The sequence below is a fragment of the Taudactylus pleione genome, unplaced genomic scaffold, assembly GCF_031769625.1.
Source record: "Taudactylus pleione unplaced genomic scaffold, aTauple2 ptg000332l, whole genome shotgun sequence".
Lineage (NCBI taxonomy): Eukaryota > Metazoa > Chordata > Amphibia > Anura > Myobatrachidae > Taudactylus > Taudactylus pleione.
The window spans coordinates 4,274,379-4,294,379 of NW_028284733.1; the positions used below are offsets into that span (position 1 = coordinate 4,274,379).

Below are 20,001 nucleotides of genomic sequence, written 5' to 3' on the forward strand. Positions count from 1 at the left end.
CAAGTACACATCTTCTGTAGTAAGGGCACCAGTACAAGAATTCTGTAGTAAGGGCACCAGTACACGTCTTCTGCAGTAAGGGCACCAGTACACATCTTTTCTAGAAAGGGCACCAGTACACGTCTTCTATACTAAGGGCACCAGAACACATCTTCTGTAGTAAGGGCACCAGTTCACATCTTCTGTAGTAAGGGCACCAGTACACATTTTCTGTAATAAGGGACCAGAACACATCTTTTGTAGTAAGGGCACCAGTACACATCTTCTGAAGTAAGGGACCAGTACACATCTTATTAAGTAAGGGTATTAGTACACATCTTCTGTAGTAAGGGCACCAGTACACATCATCTATAGAAAGGGACCAGTACACATCATCTATAGAAAAGGACCAGTACACATCTTCTGTAGTATAGGCTCCAGTAAATATCATCTGTAGTTAGGGCACCAGAACACATCTTCTGAAATAAAGGCACCAGTACACATCTTCTGTAGTGAGGGCACCAATACACATCATCTGTAGTAAGGGTACCAGTACACATCTTCTGTAGTAAGGGTACAAATACACATCTTCTGTAGTAAGGGCACCACTACACATCTTCTGTAGTAAGGGCATCAGTACACATCTTCAGAAGTAAGGGCACCAGTACACATCTTCTGTCGTAAGGGAACCAGTACAAATCTTCTCTAGTAAGGGCACCAGTACACTTCTTCTGTAGTAATGGTACCAGTATACGTCTTCTGTAGTAAGGACACCAGTACATATCTTCTGTAGTAAGGGCACCAGTACATATCTTCAGAAGTAAGGGCACCAGTACACATCTTCTGTAGTAAGGGAACCAGTACAAATCTTCTCTAGTAAGGGCACCAGTACACGTCTTCTATAGTAAGGGCACAAGTGCACATCTTCTGTAGTAAGGGCACCAGTAAACATCTTCTGTTGTAAGGGTACAAACACACATCTTCTATAGTAAGGGCACCAGTTCACATCTTCTGTAGTAAGGGCACCAGTACACATCTTCTGTAGTAACGGAACCAGTACACATCTTCTGTAGTAAGGGCACCAGGAAACATCTTCTGTAGTAATGGCACCACTACACATCTTCTGTAGTAAGGTCACCAGTACACGTCTTCTGTAGTATGCGCACCAGTACACATCTTCTGCAGTAAGGGCACCAGTACACATCTTCTCTAGTAAGGGCACCAGTACACATCTTCTCTAGTAGGGGCACCAGAACACGTCTTCTGTAGTAAGGGCACCAGTACACATCTTCTGTAGTAAGGGTAAAATACAGATCTCCTGTAGTAAGGGCACCAGTACGCATTTTAAAACATCTTCTGTAGTAAGTGATCAGTACACATTTTCTGTAGTAAGGGCACCAGTACACATCTTCTATAGAAAGGGACCAGTACACATCTTCTATAGAAAGGGACCAGTACACATCTTCTGTAGTAAGGGCACCAGTACACATCTTCTGTAGTAAGGGCACCAGTACACATTTTCTGTAGTAAGGGCACCAGTATACTTCTTCTTTAGTAAGGGCACCGTTACATATCTTCTGTAGTAAGGGCACCAGTACACATCCTCTGTAGTAAGGGCACCAGTACACATCTTCTGTAGTAAGGGCACCAGTACACATTTTCTGTAGTAAGGGCACCAGTATACTTCTTCTGTAGTAAGGGCACCGTTACATATCTTCTGTAGCAAGGGCACCAGTACACATCTTCTGTAGTAAGGGCATCAGTACACATCATCTGTAGTAAGGGTATCAGTACACATCTTCTGTAGTAAGGTACCAATACACATCTTCTGTTGTAAGGGCAACAATACACATCTTCTGTAGTAAGGGCACCAGTACACATCTTCTGTAGTAAGGGAACCTGTACACATCTTCTGTAGTAAGGGCACCAGTACACGTATTCTGTAGTAAGGGCACCAGTACACATCTTCTGTAGTAAGGTTGCAAATATACATCTTCTGTAGTAAGGGCACCAGTACACATCTTCTGTAGTAATGGTACCAGTATACGTCTTCTGTAGTAAGGACACCAGTACATATCTTATGAAGTAAGGGCACCAGTACACGTCTTCTGTAGTATGTGCACCAGTACACATCTTCTGCAGTAAGGGCACCAGTACACATCTTCTCTAGTAAGGGCACCAGTACACATCTTCTCTAGTAGGGGCACCAGTACACGTCTTCTGTAGTAAGGGCACCAGTACACATCTTCTGTAGTAAGGGTAAAATACACATCTCCTGTAGTAAGGGCACCAGTACGCATTTTAAAACATCTTCTGTAGTAAGCGATCAGTACACATCTTCTATAGTAAGGGCACCAGTACACATCTTCTATAGAAAGGGACCAGAACACATCTTCTATAGAAAGGGACCAGTACACTTCTTCTGTAGTAAGGGACCAGTTCACATCTTCTATAGTAAGGGTACAAATACACATCTTCTGTAGTAAGGGCACCAGTACACATCTTCTGTAGTAAGGGCACCAGTACACATTTTCTGTAGTAAGGGCACCAGTATACTTCTTCTGTAGTAAGGGCACCGTTACTTATCATCTGTAGTAAGGGCACCAGTACACATCCTCTGTAGTAAGGGCATCAGTACACATCTTCTGTAGAAAGGGCATCAGTACACATCTTCTGTGGTAAGGGCACCAGTACACATCTTCTGTAGAAAGGGACCAGTACACATCTTCTATAGAAAGGGACCAGTACACATCTTCTGTAGTAAGGGACCATTACACATCTTCTGTAGTAAGGGTACAAATACACATCTTCTGTAGTAAGGGCACCAGTACACATCTTCTGTAGTAAGGGCACCAGTACACATTTTCTGTAGTAAGGGCACCAGTATACTTCTTCTGTAGTAAGGGCACCGTTACATATCTTCTGTTGCAAGGGCACCAGTACACATCTTCTGTAGTAAGGGCATCAGTACACATCTTCTGTACTAAGGGTATCAGTACACATCTTCTGTAGTAAGGGCACCAATACACATCTTCTGTTGTAAGGGCAACAATACACATCTTCTGTAGTAAGGGCACCAGTACACATCTTCTGTAGTAAGGGAACCTGTACACATCTTCTGTAGTAAGGGCACCAGTATACGTCTTCTGTAGTAAAGACACCAGTACATATCTTATGTAGTAAGGGCACCAGTACACGTCTTCTGTAGTATGCGCACCAGTACACATCTTCAGCAGTAAGGGCACCAGTACACATCTTCTCTGGTAAGGGCACCAGTACACATCTTCTGTAGTAAGGGCACCAGTACACATTTTCTGTAGTAAGGGCACCAGTATACTTCTTCTGTAGTAAGGGCACCGTTACATATCTTCTGTAGTAAGGGCACCAGTACACATCCTCTGTAGTAAGGGCATCAGTACACATCTTCTGTAGAAAGGGCATCAGTACACATCTTCTGTGGTAAGGGCACCAGTACACATCTTCTGTAGAAAGGGACCAGTACACATCTTCTATAGAAAGGGACCAGTACACATCTTCTGTAGTAAGGGACCATTACACATCTTCTGTAGTAAGGGTACAAATACACATCTTCTGTAGTAAGGACACCAGTACACATCTTCTGTAGTAAGGGCACCAGTACACATTTTCTGTAGTAAGGGCACCAGTATACTTCTTCTGTAGTAAGGGCACCGTTACATATCTTCTGTAGCAAGGGCACCAGTACACATCTTCTGTAGTAAGGGCATCAGTACACATCTTCTGTAGTAAGGGTATCAGTACACATCTTCTGTAGTAAGGGCACCAATACACATCTTCTGTTGTAAGGGCAACAATACACATCTTCTGTAGTAAGGGCACCAGTACACATCTTCTGTAGTAAGGGCACCAGTACACGTATTCTGTAGTAAGGGCACCTGTACACATCTTCTGTAGTAAGGTTGCAAATATATATCTTCTGTAGTAAGGGCACCAGTACACGTCTTCTGTAGTAAGGGCACCAGTACACATCTTCTGTAGTAATGGTACCAGTATACGTCTTCTGCAGTATGCGCACCAGTACACATCTTCTGCAGTAAGGGCACCAGTACACATCTTCTCTAGTAAGGGCACCAGTACACATCTTCTCTAGTAGGGGCACCAGTACACGTCTTCTGTAGTAAGGGCACCAGTACACATCTTCTGTAGTAAGGGTAAAATATACAACTCCTGTAGTAAGGGCACCAGTACGCATTTTAAAACATCTTCTGTAGTAAGCGATCAGTACACATCTTCTGTAGTAAGGGCACCAGTACACATCTTCTATAGAAAGGGACCAGTACACATCTTCTATAGAAAGGGACCAGTACACATCTTCTATAGAAAGGGACCAGTACACATCTTCTGTAGTAAGGGACCAGTGCACATCTTCTATAGTAAGGGTACAAATACACATCTTCTGTAGTAAGGGCACCAGTACACATCTTCTGTAGTAAGGGCACCAGTACACATTTTCTTTAGTAAGGGCACCAGTATACTTCTTCTGTAGTAAGGGCACCGTTACATATCTTCTGTAGTAAGGGCACCAGTACACATCCTCTGTAGTAAGGGCATCAGTACACATCTTCTGTAGAAAGGGCATCAGTACACATCTTCAGTAGTAAGGGCACCAGTACACATCTTCTATAGAAAGGGACCAGTACACATCTTCTATAGAAAGGGACCAGTACACATCTTCTGTAGTAAGGGACCAGTACACATCTTCTGTAGTAAGGGTACAAATACACATCTTCTGTAGTAAGGGCACCAGTACACATCTTCTGTAGTAAGGGCACCAGTACACATTTTCTGTAGTAAGGGCACCAGTATACTTCTTCTGTAGTAAGGGCACCGTTACATATCTTCTGTAGTAAGGGCACCAGTACACAACTTCTGTAGTAAGGGCATCAGTACACATCTTCTGTAGTAAGGGTATCAGTACACATCTTCTGTAGTAAGGGCACCAATACACATCTTCTTTTGTAAGGGCACCAATACACATCTTCTGTAGTAAGGGCACCAGTACACATCTTCTGTTGTAAGGGAACCTGTACACATCTTCTGTAGTAAGGGCACCAGTACACCTATTCTGTAGTAAGGGCACCAGTACACATCTTCTGTAGTAAGGTTGCAAATATACATCTTCTGTAGTAAGGGCACCAGTACACGTCTTCTGTAGTAAGGGCACCAGTACACATCTTCTGTAGTAATGGTACCAGTATACGTCTTCTGTAGTAAGGACACCAGTACATATCTTATGTAGTAAGGGCACCAGTACATATCTTCAGAAGTAAGGGCACCAGTACACATCTTCTGTAGTAAGGGAACCAGTACACATCTTCTCTAGTAAGGGCACCAGTACACATCATCTGTAGTAAGGGCACCAATACACATCTTCTGTAGTAAGGGCACCAGTACACATCTTCTGTAGTAAGGGCTCCAGTACACGTCTTCTTTAGTAATTGTTCTTATTGCATCTCCCTATATACGGCATCCTGAGACTTTATTATGAAATTACTAGTCACATTAGATATCTAGGACCTATTAATAAAACTATCAAAAGCAGCTTCTTGCCTTTTGTAATTAAAAGTCTGTTTATCACCCTAATATTAACTTATATATCGTATCTTATTTAATATCGTATCTAATTTAATAATCTATTTAAAAAAGATAATTTGTATTATGTACAATTTAAATGTCATATCAATGAACTAAGTATATTAACAGATAAGTAATATTTATATTTATTGTACACATATGAGGAGTTAGCCATTCTTATTTTTATACCATTTAATTTGATATTCCATAAGCTTGATGTTGCCATGGTTCCCCCTAATGCATTCATAGCTAATGTAAACTTGTGACTGCACTTAGCATTAAGGAAAATGTCTACTTTTTATATTTTCATCTTCAAGCAGCCATTATTTTATTTTAATAATCGTGACAGAAAAGTATGTAGCAAAGGGAAATAGATAAGAAATATAAAACAATAAAAGTTTTTCCAGCCCTCACAATACGGTTTGTTGTATTTGTCACTCAGGTTACTCCCTCTCCTGTACTGTGTGTATAGTGCAGGGTGAAACACTGTGCACAGGAAACAACGTGACCTGCTCTCCGGGACACGTTTGTGGGCGATCGTACACAATAAATACAGAAGGTACGTGGTCAACAGGTCATTGACTTCATGGGAGCAAGTACAGTAATATCAAATCTGTATTAACTTTTTTCTATGCTGTAAAATATACTTTGTTTTATGCATTACTAGAGACCCGCCTCGGGTTTGCACGGGAACAATTTAATCTCGCCACCGCACCTTGCAACTCATAACAACCTACGCCATCTCACCAAAGTCTTCTGCTTCTCACTACTGCCCCCTGCATCTCACAATTGTCTCCTGATTTTTATTTCTGCCCCCTGCATCTCACCACAGTATCCTATATTTCACCACAGCCACTTGCACCTCACCACAGGCCTCTGCTTCTCACCCCTGCTTCTTACCACAGCCCCCTGCATCACATCACAAGCCTCTGCATCTTACCACAACCCCCTGCTTCTTACGCCTATTTCCTGCATCTCACCAGTGTCACCACAACCTCCAGTGCTGCTGACTGCATCGGGCTGGGGCCCAACCACTGGGATATGCTGGGAAGAGCAGGATCATGGATGAGAGATTTGTATTGCAGCTACTGTAAGAATTATCAGCACCATGTCCCTGGGGCTGGGGCACCTGTTCATATATCCACAGCCTCCATGTGCACCCTTACCCAGCAGCCGGACATGGCGATGAGCATTGTCTTCTTTGCACAATGTACCCTGTATTTCCTTGGTTCCTATTGAGCTTCCTTGCAATGGTGCCCCTGTCTGAGAACAGCACTGACTTCCATGGGAGGTGCCTCCTGTTCATAGAGGGCATGTGGCTGAGTGGGAACCTCATGCTGGAGAGGGAGCACTTCATGGTGGAGGAGTAGTGGCTGGAGTCTGCCTACAGCTTCAGTTTAGGGATGAACATTGGAATCCGATGGTTACTTACCATCGACATTTTTGTTCTGATGGTAGTGTTTTTACCATTTAATGGTGGTGGTCCGATGTTTGCCACCATCAAATGGAAAACATTTCATGGTGTTCCGATGGTAGGCTGTTTTTAATAAATTCCTCATAGCTATGCTTCCCTTGACTCCTATTGTATTTGCATCAAGGCATCTTCATGGGTTTGTAAGAGACTGTCTCTCACTCTGTCTGCCTAAGGCGTGACATTGCTCAGTCCTTGACTCCCTCCCCTCTCTAGGCTGCTGCTAAGCAACAGGGCACATTGCTAGCTCAGTTTCAGATGCCATCTTGCTATTTCAGCACAATGTTCATTTCCTATACAAATAGTAGGTTGGTGCTAGATTTTTTTCTGACTTGCTTTACTAAAATTGTGACTGCTTGGCTCCCTTTTGTTACAGATAAATGGGTCATACACCTAAACCTTCCATGGCCAATGCTGTATAGAATAGTGAAAACTGCATAAAAATCTGTTTAGTGGTTTAAGAGATTTCCTGAACAAATAGACAGACCCACTAAATCAGGGACTTTATTTTAAACATAGAGATTATTTTAAAATATAATATAAAAAATATTATATAATTGTATTATTATTATAGAGCATACATAATTATGATATCACATTTATTATTATTATTATTATTATTATTATTATTTTTATTATCCAACATTTTTTCATACATAATATAACTTACAATTGTTAAACAAATAATTGACATTTTCTGTATAATATTAGGAGCAATAGTGTTTTATTCAGGATTTACACAGTTTTGCCATCCTGATTCCAAAAAAATTTTACTACTGCCACCTTTATGCTGGGAGGTAGTGGGCATCCCGGCATGCGGGATGGCGATGATCAAAATACTGGTGCCGGAATCCCAACAGCGGGATAATGCTGTCGTTATTCTGTCCCGCGGGATCCAACTGCCAGGATCCCATACCCAACCCTTTTTTGCCAACATGTGTGTAGGTTCTTTTACAACTGGAGGTCCCTGAGGTCTAAAGAATGTCTAGAAGGTTGTTAGTGCGGGGCTTCTTTAATATGTTAGTGGTGAGTTGTCAGTAATTCCTAAATTGGGTGCACTCTCCTTAGCCAATGATACATAATGATTGTCCCCTCAGTAAATTTGACACCGCCTATCTGGATGTGATTGAGTTTGGAATAAATTACTGTCTTGTTTTATGTTGTCCAAATGGCAGCCAACTCACTTTGTTATGTCTTTTATTTTGGTAGATAAGTATGTTGTATAGCTTTAAGAATGCCCTGTTAAGCCACTGACTGTATGCATGCCTGCCAACTCTCCGAGAATGTCAGGGAGAGACACAATTTTCGGGGCTACTCTCCTGCACTCCCAAAAGATTTAGACAGTTCTCCGAATGCTGCACACCTGAGGGTTTTGATGATATGAATTCATATTGATTTGCTTCATCATGACCCCTCTCCTTGCTGTAAAATGCAGCCTGTGAGGAAATGTAATGTGTAATACTTTTTAGCCTTAATGTTTAGCCCTTGTCCATATGCCTGTATTATTCATTTTTTAGTCTGATCTAGCCTCACAGGAAGTAACCAGTAGAGAAATGTAACATCTCCACAGAAAAAGCACCTCATGGGTTATACTCCACCTCCACAGGGGACACTCAGGACTTAAACCAATTACCCTGTCATTGTTCCTTCTATTTGCCTCTCTTTGTTCTTCTCTGGACTTTGGCAGACTGCATGGAGCTAAGCCAGCATGTGTTCATCAGGGAATTGAAATTTGGGGGAAGTAGGAGGAAGGAACAGAATAAGGGACCCACACTAATCAGAAAACGGTGCAACTCCTCTGGGTAGTCATGTGCACCATGGGAAATTAGAACATTTTAAAAGAGGTCACCGAGGGCAGCTCTTCATGTTAGTCATTGACTTTGGCTAAAAGGTAAAGCTCTTCCAAGGTGCTTAGTGGAATGCATCACCAGTTCTGTGTAGACTTATACAGCAGAAATTCTGTGTGGACTAATCTGCTATTACCGCAGTGTGGATGTGGTAATCATTTCTCCAGTGGGGACTGTGGGGGTCATTCAGACCTGCTCGTGAGCGGCAGTACGCTTGCAAGCAGGTCGATGTTCCCCCACTGCACATGCGCACGACGGAGGGAGCTCCGTCGTACGCATGCGCGAGACCCGGCGAGCGACGGGCTCTCCATCGCTCCGGGTCTCGCACCAAAGGGGGTAAGCTGTCGATGTTGATTGACAGCACGCCCCCTTTGGTGGGCGTGCTGGGGGCGTGCCTGCCAGACGGAGGCATTCCCATGGGAACGCCTACCGTCTGGGGCCAGCCCCACTGACATCACTAGTGATGTCAGTGGGAGTGATTTTGGCTCTGATAGAGCCAAAATCACTCCTGGGCTTGCGGCAGCGAGACCCTACCGCAGGGTCTCCGTCGCAAGCCCGATGGTCGCGATGGTCAAGACCATCGCGACCATTATCATGGACGCTCGCATAAGCTGTGGGTGGTAACCCACAGCTATGCGAGCGTCCAAGAGGACGCTCCATTTTCAGGGAGGAGGGCCCTGATTCAGAGTGAGTGCTCTGGTCAGAGCGTTCAGCTCTGAATCAGGCCCTGTGTCTCTCTAGCTATTTTGTGGAATTGTTCTGGGACTTTATCCTCTACCGGGACTGGCTCTGTTTCGACTGCTGCCTGCCTATTGCCTGTTTGCTGTATTTACCGCTTGTCCTTGCATAATACCTATTTCTGTGTGCTGTGAAAAGTAAACCACCACTTTGGTTTCATCTCGGTGTCAGGGTGATTGAGAGAACCCTGTATCCTCACACAGCCAATCACAGCTTTGAACAGCGGTGGTTGGAACCATGATCATGCAATCACAGCACCTCAGACATACTGTAGTTGCCACTTCGGGGCTCTCTCAAAGAGAGCTTTGTAAATGTCGGCAAGTATGACTCTCTGTCCCTCTATGTTCCTGCACATCAGACATAGAATCACCTGTACCTTATTATGGTAAGTTTAGATTAATGATGATCTTTAAGTGAAACATGTTATTGTTAATGATAAGTGCAGCAATATTTACATGTTCATACTTTATTTGAACTGAGTCAACAATACTGACTTTGACCACCACAAGTGCTACTTAAGTGCTCGCAGTGATTATGTTTAACTTAGTAAATAGCTTATTATACCTGATTAAAGTTTACTTATACTAAAGTGTTTTTTTTTCCTACACTATCTAGATGGTGTAAAGAAAAGTGAGTTTTCTGGAAGAGCGTGTGTGCCGGAGAGTCAATGCCAGGGGCCCGGGAGTTTCAGCACTTCCAATAGCCAGGCCAAGAAGGGCTTTTCTTGTTGTTACACTGACAACTGTGCTCCGCCCCAACCAGAGTGTAAGCCTTTCCCTGTCTATGCATCATATGAGGACACTACAGGTGTAATATTCTGTTTTATAATATTGCATAATATTAGGCATACTTGGGTGTATTTTATCACTAAAAATGCATGTGGGCTCATTTGTGAACTGTGAAAATGAAAGGAGCAGCACAGTTTTCTATTTATATGGATGCATGTGATGGGCTCATACGAAAAGATGACGAAACTGGTGAATTGAACAGATATTTGGTCCATAAGATGAACAAGGCTGACTCAGGATGGTTAGAATAAAACAGGGTGCAGCTGCAGGGTGCCATTGGGGTAGTGACCTTGTCATAGAGTGCGACACCCTGGGTGGCTGGTACCTTGCAGACACTACATTACCCATTACCGGACTCCGTGTTGGCTCTTTCTGTGAAGCGTGGACGTGGAGCGCATACCAGCTGACTAAGAATTCTAATGCAGCACAGTGCAGACCATCTCCACTTCAGAACATCTTTTCCTGATACAGGTATTTACTTTCTATCCCCTCCGGTGGCAGTTTGACTGCTCTGGGGCACATCTGATCCCTGCAATGCCTATATGGTAACAGGTATCACCTAATACCCGTCAGATCTTTAACAAACACTTATCGTACTGTTGTTTCAATAGACACCGGTCTCTTTACTCTCTCATCACTTAGCTTACACATAGCATGAGTGAAAGCAGAAGTGGAGAGATGCTTAAAGCTGGCCACACATCTAAAGATTATCTGTCCAACCAGCCAACTAGTTGATTGGTTGGAATGAAAATCTGGTAAGGAATACAATCAGCAATTTGCTCCCAAACACTGGAAAATGGACCAAAACTGTTGTTTGAACAAATAGTTTAGATCAAACATTTAACAAACTTGTTTGAATTACCATTTTCTTCTGTTTTCTGGCATTTAGGAGCAAATTGCTGATCATTATTTACTCCCATACGTTACCAGATTTTCATTCCAACCAATCAACAAGTTGGCTGGTTGGATGTAAGTTGGTCTAGTGTGTGGCCAGCTTAAGTGTCTTACTTTTATCTTTCTTCATCTACTATTAAGACTGTGTTGACAAATGACACCATTAAAAAATATACCTTAGATGAAATATCACTCTAAGCACATTTATATAACTTAATGGTTTGTCCTTGTTTTTTGACTGCTTATCTTATTTAATAGTATCAGGAATTTGCTTGTTTGTATGATGACATACTGTATATACAGTACAATAATGGTAGATGAGATTGCATTTTTGACCTCATTGTGGAAGGTTTTTTGTTTACATATGAACTCACAAGTATGTCTGTTACAGGCTTATGACAAGCTTTACATTGATTGTTTTTTTCAAATTGCATGATATACTTCTGAAACCTGAATAGTCTCTGCCTGTGACTGCTGGCAATTTTATTGCCCTTCAAATACTTTCGCCCTATTCATCCTAATATAGAAGAACAATTTTAGTTTTTCTGTCAGGATTTAATATTCAATTTTTTTAAACTTATTATTGAATCTATCAAAATACTTTATTATACCATAATTATTTTCACTTTAGATAATGGTGTCTATTTTGGCACCAATATTTGAAAGAGTATTAATAAAAATTGATGTTTTAAATTAACCAATAATTTCTTACATATTTTCACATACTGTAATATACAACAAAGAGTGCCCCGAAAACAAATCCTTTTGGTCTGCCTATGCAGGAACCCTTTTTTACTCATTGGACTATTTTTGGACTACTGGGAGCACCACCAACATCCTAATATAAGAAGGGAGTAATTTCTCCTTCTGACATTCATTACAGTTGGTTGCTGATACACATACATAATATACTTTATTATCTTCTCCAGAATTTCTTCCCAAATGCCTCTTTTCCCTTAACTATAATATGACCCCGGGTGGCAGCACAGGTCACAGACCCATCGTCATGGCCTTTGAGCAACATAATCCACTCTTCAAAAGAAAGCAGAGGCACTGAAAGTTAGGGAGTGGGTACAAAGTATCTGCTGCTGTGCCAATATGGTGCCGTGGGAATGTAAGGGAGACACAATGTGCTCCCAGGATGGCATATCCATACATCCTCCCCTGATGGAGCATAACCCTCCTTACACACATTGCCATGCAGGGCCGTAACTAGGGTAGTGCGACCAGTTCCATAGCACAGGGCACCGCAGGGCAGGGGGTGCTGTTTGGGCCTGTCACTTTTCCTGTTTATTATCATTCTCACTTGTAGCTTCATCTTCTATTATCCCCAGCATCTCCTGGCCTCCCCTATCTCTTCCCTGGCCCTTCCCCATGAGGCCATGGCCCTTTTTCTTATGTCCCTATTTAAAAAATGGGGGAAGGGGGCCGCCAATGCTCTCTCTGGCACAGGGCACCAAAAAGTCTAGTTACGGCTCTGTGTGAGGTTCTGGTTTTGTTGTGGGCTCGGGGTGGTAAAAGGAGCAGACACTGAAGCAGATATAAAAATAAACGTGGAGTTTTTAATGAGCGGCTTAACAGACATGAATGTGGCAAAACAAAAAGTCCGGGTATAGCACTAAAGTGCACTTGGGAAACTGTAGTGAAGCAATGGGTAAAAATCCAGGTAGTGATAACAGAAGGTAGTCCAGTATTCCAAGGTTTGTGAGGCTGAGGTGAATTGCAGGCTGAGGTGAATTGCAGGCTGAAGTGAGTTGCAGGCTGAGGTGAATGGCAGGCTGAAGTGAATTGCAGGCTGAGAAATAATGTCCAGGGAAAATGCAAGTGGAGGCAAGGTGCAGGGTAACAGCTGACACATGTATTCAGGCAAGGGAGAGGCAATGGAGGAGGCAGGAGACAGCGGGGCTGGAACAGGCAGGGTGAAGCAGGCTAGGTAATGATTCCAACAGACAGGTGAATGAGCACAGGAACTCTCTCTCAGCTCTCGCTGAGAAACACGCTGCACTGGCAATAAGAGGAATCTCGGCACTCCCTTAAATACCCATTGCCACACTGTGACAGGCCAGAGAGAGCATGTGACACACCAGGATAGGGCGACTAGGTCACATGACCGGAGGGAAGATGGCGGCGCCCTTGCCAGAGCGGATCGGAAGTACCACCAGGCCTAAGCAGACCAGAGTGACAGTATGCCCGCACAGGACTACGCGCAGCCAATGCACCCTGCCAGATACCAGCGCCACCGCCAGACGCCCCTTGCCATAGCGTCCTTACAGGTAATACCTGCCGTCCGGCATGCTGAGAAACCCTGGTCGTGACACTCTGTTGCCATGCATTCCTATAGTCTGGGACCCATACAATGTCTTGTCCACCTTGAAAGCATGGGTTATAAAACAAACAGACTACACACAAATTGTTTGCAACCCAATACTAAAGGCAGATGAAATGTAACACGTTTGGCTGCCATGGGCTACAGCCAATTTTTACTGTTTATATCACGTTAATATAGTATTTGTGTATAAACTCATAACCATTGTCTTCTCATTCTCCATTAAAGTATTGCCAGACAACACTATACACAATGGCTTGACTTGTCCAACCTGCACTGCTAATGGTATTGATTGGTGTGACACTGGGACAACCATGAAATGTTCTGGCGAAGAGACAAGGTGCATTCAGCAACATACAAACATGTCAGGTGGGTTAAGAAACCTATTTGTTAGTCTTTAACACATTGCAGATCTCTGAGTGCAAAAGTCGGACAATATAGAGATAATTATTATAAGGATACGTATGATATGACTGTGATTTTGATATGTAAAAAGGCGCCATTAGAGACAAAGGGGTATAATTATTAACATTATTGTATCACATGCATTAACTAAATGGCAATTGGAATAGAATTCACAAAATTCTACTCCAATCCCTAATTATCACATATTTTTAGTAAGCAGATCGCATTTGTTAAAACACACGCTCACCTGCAGCCAGGAACCATTGATCGGTGCTCCGGTGATGTCCTTTGCGGCTCCGGTCAGATGGTTTCTGGTCTCCTGCACTGTGACCCTGGTCAGCTGCTGCCAGGGCTGGATTAAGGCTTGTGGGTGCCCAGAGGCAACTAAGATGTGGGGACCCCCACCAAGCCACATGGAGCCTACCCCCCTCACCCGCCACACGTTAAACACACACACACACATATAATATATAAGTAGCAAACATATATTTTATATAACATACACACTAACACACACATATACAGTATACACACACATAAACACATACACACTAACACATACATACACAGTATACACACACTAGCACATATACATACACACTAACACATACAGTATATACAACAACACACACATATATATACACACAAACACATACATACACATATATACACACACATACACAGTATACACACACAAACACATACTGTATATAAAATAACACATACACACACATAAACACCTACATACATATATACACACACAGTATACACACACAAACACATACTGTATATACAATAACTCATACACATATATACACAAACACATACATACACATATATAAATAATAAAACAGTATACTTACATTCTATGCAGCTGCTGCTCACTTCATTAGAACCCACCCCCTCGCGCCGTACTGTTGCGATTTGTGGGTCATATGGGGACGGGCATGTCATTTTGGCTCCGCCCCCATTTCAGCAACGGTAGGTGATGAAATTGGTCCATCAGGGGGTGTTTCTAGGTACTCAGAAACCCCCCCTGCATGCTCTAGAGGTGGGAGTCCCTCTGTGTGTGGGGACCCCGGGACGACCGACCCTGTCGCCCTCCCCTTAATCCGGCCCTGGCTGCCACATAGAGTGGCTAACTGTGGTCACAATGAAGGAGCAGGGTGACCAGCTGACTGGAGCCCCAGAGGACCTTACCGGAGCACCAAGGTAAGTGTAAGCTAAGGGGGGCCACAGGGGGTTGTCATGTGGTGGTTGCGGGGGGAGAGGGGTGACAGCGATCGTGGGGGTAGCGGTAGTCGGCAGCGGCTCATGTGCAGACAAATTCTACCTGTATTTCTTCCGAAATATACAGACAGACGTGTGTGGACGGAATTCGCAGGGACAGAGCTTTAGCGCAAGCTCTGTCCCTACATACAGATGTTAGTACATCCATGTGAGATTTCCTAAATTCGTAATGTGAGTTTAGTCCACAATACCACACTATAAGCACAGGCGGATTGCAGTAAATTGGTGCCAAAATGATTTAAAAAAAATGGCACTCCCTATTATGACAAAATTGGTTTCTTGAAAAACATTCCTGGCCTGATTCAGATATGTAATACCCCGAAAATGAGAGAATAGAAATGTTGAGGTGCGGGAGAAAGCTGGAGTTACCTCAGTGGTGGATCAGTCTTCTGAAGCTGCATACACACACAACGATTTTGTTACAAACGATTTTCTGAACGATTTTCTGAACGATTTTCTGTCACATTATCTGTCAGATTTTTTAAAGTGTAATGAACGATTTTTTTGAACTACAAACGATTTTTGCATATTCCCTTAATGAAAATCGTTCAGTTGACAAGTCTGACTGAACTACAAACTACAAATGTGAACGCGCATGAACGATAATCGTTCATCGTTTGACTCAGAAAGTGAACGATTTTTACAAATGATTATCGTTAAACAATATCGTTTAAGGATAATCGTTCAAAAAATCGTTGTGTGTGTATGCAGCTTTAGTTATTCCTTTGGTTTCAACTCTCAACTCATTTCACAGACACAAACAGAATTGCAGCAAAAATGTATTCTATTTCTAATAATTCTTGCATTTATTAATAACGACACCAACCGGTGACTGGAATGAGTCAGTTTGACTTAAATTAATCAATGAAGTAGTTCACACGTAACGTTCAGTACAAGTATCAATACGCACAACCTCACTTTAGTAATGAATTATCTGGTTCTGCACAGTGAGTTTAAAATAACAATGTTACTACAGACTTAGCTAACACTGGGCCTGATTCAGACCCACTCGCGAGCGGCTGTCCGCTTGCAAGTGGGTCGATGTTATGGACTGAGCATGCGCACGACGGAGGGAGCTCCGTCGTGCGCATGCGCCAGACGCGACGAGCGAAGGAAAGTCCTTCGCTCGTTGTGTCCGATCAAAGGGGGCGTGCTGTCAATGTTGATTGACAGCACGCCCCCTTTGGTGGGCGTGCCGGGGGCGTGCCTCCCTGACGGGGCGTTCCCACGGGAACGCCTCCCGTCAGAAGCCGGCCCACTGACATCACTAGTGATGTCAGTGGGAGTGATTTTGGCTCTGATAGAGCCAAAATCACTCCGGAGCTTGCGGTTGAAAAACTCAACCGCAGGCTCCGGCTCGCAGTTTCGATGGTCGCGATGGTCTCGACCATCGCGACCATCACAATGCACGCTCGTATAGCCTGTGGGTGGTGACCCACAGCTATATGAGCGTCCAGGAGGACGCTCCATGAAAATGGAGCCCGGCCCTCATTCAGAGCGTGCGCTCTGCTCAGAGCGTACGGCTCTGAATGAGGGCCACTGACTATAATACCTGCAGTTCTAGGTCACATTTCAGTTCCTGTGTGTACTCGTTGGGACCCGTAATTGTATGCATGCACAAACTTAGATTTTACTTAAACAGTATTGTTGCAGCGCTGTCTATGAGATAATAGCTGTTATATATCCATGCCCCAGAGCGACTGCTTGCGTGTGTAATAAATGTCTTTCTGTCACCAAATCTGAGGCAGGGATCTTAGGATGCAGCTTCCCCTCCGGAAGGTAGGCACAGCTTACTGGAACATGTTTGCTTTGTGTTAATAACACGGAAGCAGACTGTGGCACTACAAGTCCCAGCCACTCTTTTGCTATAGCTTGTTTCCTCTGGTTCTGTGCAGGAGCCACACTCTGAGCACACGCCCCCTCATGTGTAATGGCCCCGCCTCTCTCAGCACACGCCCCCTCATGTGTAATGGCCACGCCCTCTCCCAGCTCCTCCTCCAACTGCCATTTCAGCCTACTGCAAATCACTCTGCTCTCTCCAACTGTTGTTTTTCTTTTTAAATCAACTTTAATAAAAATGTCTCAGGCTTCCACTCCCTTTTCCAAAATGGCCAATGAAGTTTCATCTCTTATGAGACGGCCGTTGTCAGAAGCACCTGTAAAATTATAGTCTACAATGGCTGGGTATTATCTGTGGCTGGGACAGGTCTTTAAGTGATACCACACACCTGCAGGGTATCACAGATGCAATGGGGATTTCTATGCAGATCAGCGATTTGTCTGCTAATGTGCATGTGCGAATTCCGCATTGTGAACGTGCAGTGGTTGCATTGCGATCACACACGTACAGAGGACCCACTCACAAAGTGAGTGACAGGTAGTCAGCATTTGGGGTGGTAACGGGAGGGTGGGTAGAAAAACGCAGACATGTCTGACCACTTAAAAAACGTTTCATGAGCGTGTCAGGAGAGCCGCAGTGTTTGCCGCTGGTCAGACGTGACTTACATGCTGCGTGAATGCCTGATGTGCGTCGTTATTACCGTTTATTATATGTTTACGGTGTTGCACATCTTCGTATGGATATGAGAAGGCAGCAGTGGGCGTCCCTATGCCCGGCTATGCTTTGGAAGGCATTAGCATATTTTAGCAACTGCGATCCGTGAGGGTATGCCGTTGCGTTTTTGCATTAGCGTAAATCTTTGAATCAGGCCCAGTGAACAAATTACGGGAAAACGTGTTTTTTATGTAGTTTTAATTTTAATAAATTTGGAAGAAGTGAAGGCAGAATATGCAAGAAGTGGCTTGAATCGGGTCAGGCTCCTGGTGCCAGTCACATGCTTGTGCCAGCCTATGGTAGGGTTAGGGCCCTTCCCTTCTATTTCAAAAACTATAGAGTTTTATATAAGTGCTATACAGTAGCTGTGTTGGCGATTTCATAGTAATTAATGTAAGATTTATACAGTTTACTTTTTTGCTGGGTATAGAGAAAGACAAACAATAGGATTCATAAAGTATCATTTGTATTTGCATTTTTAAAACTTGCAAGGATTTAAAATCATTGGTGATGACGAGAAATGAAAACTGTGGCCCTGATTCAGAGCCGGACGCTCTGACAGAGCGCTCGCTCTGAAACAGGGCCGTCCTTCTCTTTTTTTAGAGCGGCCTCCTGGCCACTCGCATAGCTGTGAGTGGCCACCCACAGCTATAGCAAGAGGCCAAAAAGATGGTCGCGGTGGTCAAGACCCTTGTGGTAGGGTCTCGTTGCCGCAAGCCCTGGAGTGTTTTTGGCTCTATCAGAGCCAAAAGCACTCCCACTGACATCACTTGTGATGTCAGTGGGGCCGGCCCCAGACGGTAGGCGTTCCCATGGGAACGCCTCCGTCTGGCCAGCCACGACCCTGGCACGCCCACCAAAGGGGGCGTGCTGTCACTCACCATCGAGAGCACGCCCCCTTTGTAGCGAGACCCATAGCGACAGCTTGCCCATGGCTATCAGGGTCTCGCGCATGCGCACAACGGAGCCGGTCCACACTGGGCCAACATCGACCCGCTTGCGAGCGCTCAGCGCTCGCGAGCGGGTCTGAATCAGGCCCTGTGTTTCCAGTCAATAAACTGTTCAATGTGAATTCACCTGAATTTTGTGAATCACGGTTCTGATCTTCCTGCAGTTTGGAATTCGAATTTTAATTCCAAAGTTATGGATTGCAAAAATTACATGATTATAGGTGTTTTTAAAAACTTTTTGTGAATTTTATTTAAATAAAAAAAACCAGATCCAAAATCAAAACATAAAGATGAATCCAGATCCAAAACCAAAACCAAGACATGGGGTCAACGGACATCTGTTAGTATTTACATCCCGCCACAGATCACAACTTGTAGCTTATGCTTCCGGAAAGCTCCATAGTAATCTATCTTTTTGGCTACTTCAGTCTTTTACTTCCTTCTATTGATGTAGACAATCTACAAGTAGGATATTGCTCTACCATTACCCCCTATGATATGTTTTAGACTGTGGTGGCCTCAGTTCTCTGATCTCCTGCTTTTCTTGCCTACAACAGGAACATTGTCCAATGAGGTCATTCTCCGCGGATGTGCCACTCCCACTATCTGCAGTATCGGCAACCAATCGGTGATCACCGACGGAATAAGTGTTAATGTTCGGATTTCGTGCACTGGAGGAAGTTCTGGTCTTTACCATAATCTTCACTGTCATATTGTTGGATTTGTGATGATAATATTCTTATTTATCTCCTGAAACATTCCAGAGAATAGTCGTCATGTATCGCAGACAGCAGCTCGTATAGCACAATTATGATTTTTGCTCTCATTTGACTCCAAAACAAATAGAAGAAATACTGTATATTTTCATACAATAAAATTAAAACAGTTGAAACATAAGTGTGGTGGGACTGTGCTGTAATTGGCTTAGGTGCAATAATTTCATAAATAGTACAGGTTAGGCAACATTTTTAGAAGTAGAGGCAGAGTCACACAGATTAATACATTTGTGAACTGAAGAGCTCATTCAGACCCGCTCGCTAAGATGCATACTCTCGCTGCTGCCGATGGTATGCAGTGTGTATGCATTGTGCGCATACATCGCAGTGCGCATACCTTAGCGAAAGTTCACAATGCGTTCGCTCGCTG

General features: G+C 43.6%; 2 protein-coding genes across 2 annotated transcripts in view; both read left to right on the plus strand.

Moving 5' to 3' along the window:
* The window catches only part of LOC148509104 (phospholipase A2 inhibitor NAI-like), a 121,863-nt gene extending 115,749 nt beyond the window's left edge, over window positions 1-6,114 (plus strand). Inside the window, exon 6 of the transcript XR_015869492.1 lies at window positions 6,035-6,114. The gene's annotated coding sequence lies outside the window, so the exon portion shown is untranslated. The remainder of the gene's footprint in view (window positions 1-6,034) is intronic.
* Window positions 1-19,710, plus strand: part of LOC148509105 (phospholipase A2 inhibitor and Ly6/PLAUR domain-containing protein-like) — a 47,015-nt gene extending 27,305 nt beyond the window's left edge. Inside the window, exons 4-7 of the mRNA XM_088443629.1 lie at window positions 6,035-6,151; window positions 10,264-10,413; window positions 13,885-14,025; window positions 19,413-19,710. Of these exons, the coding sequence (XP_088299755.1) occupies window positions 6,035-6,151; window positions 10,264-10,413; window positions 13,885-14,025; window positions 19,413-19,609 (605 nt within the window). The 3' untranslated portion in view covers window positions 19,610-19,710. The remainder of the gene's footprint in view (window positions 1-6,034; window positions 6,152-10,263; window positions 10,414-13,884; window positions 14,026-19,412) is intronic.
* Window positions 19,711-20,001: the final 291 nt, after the last annotated feature.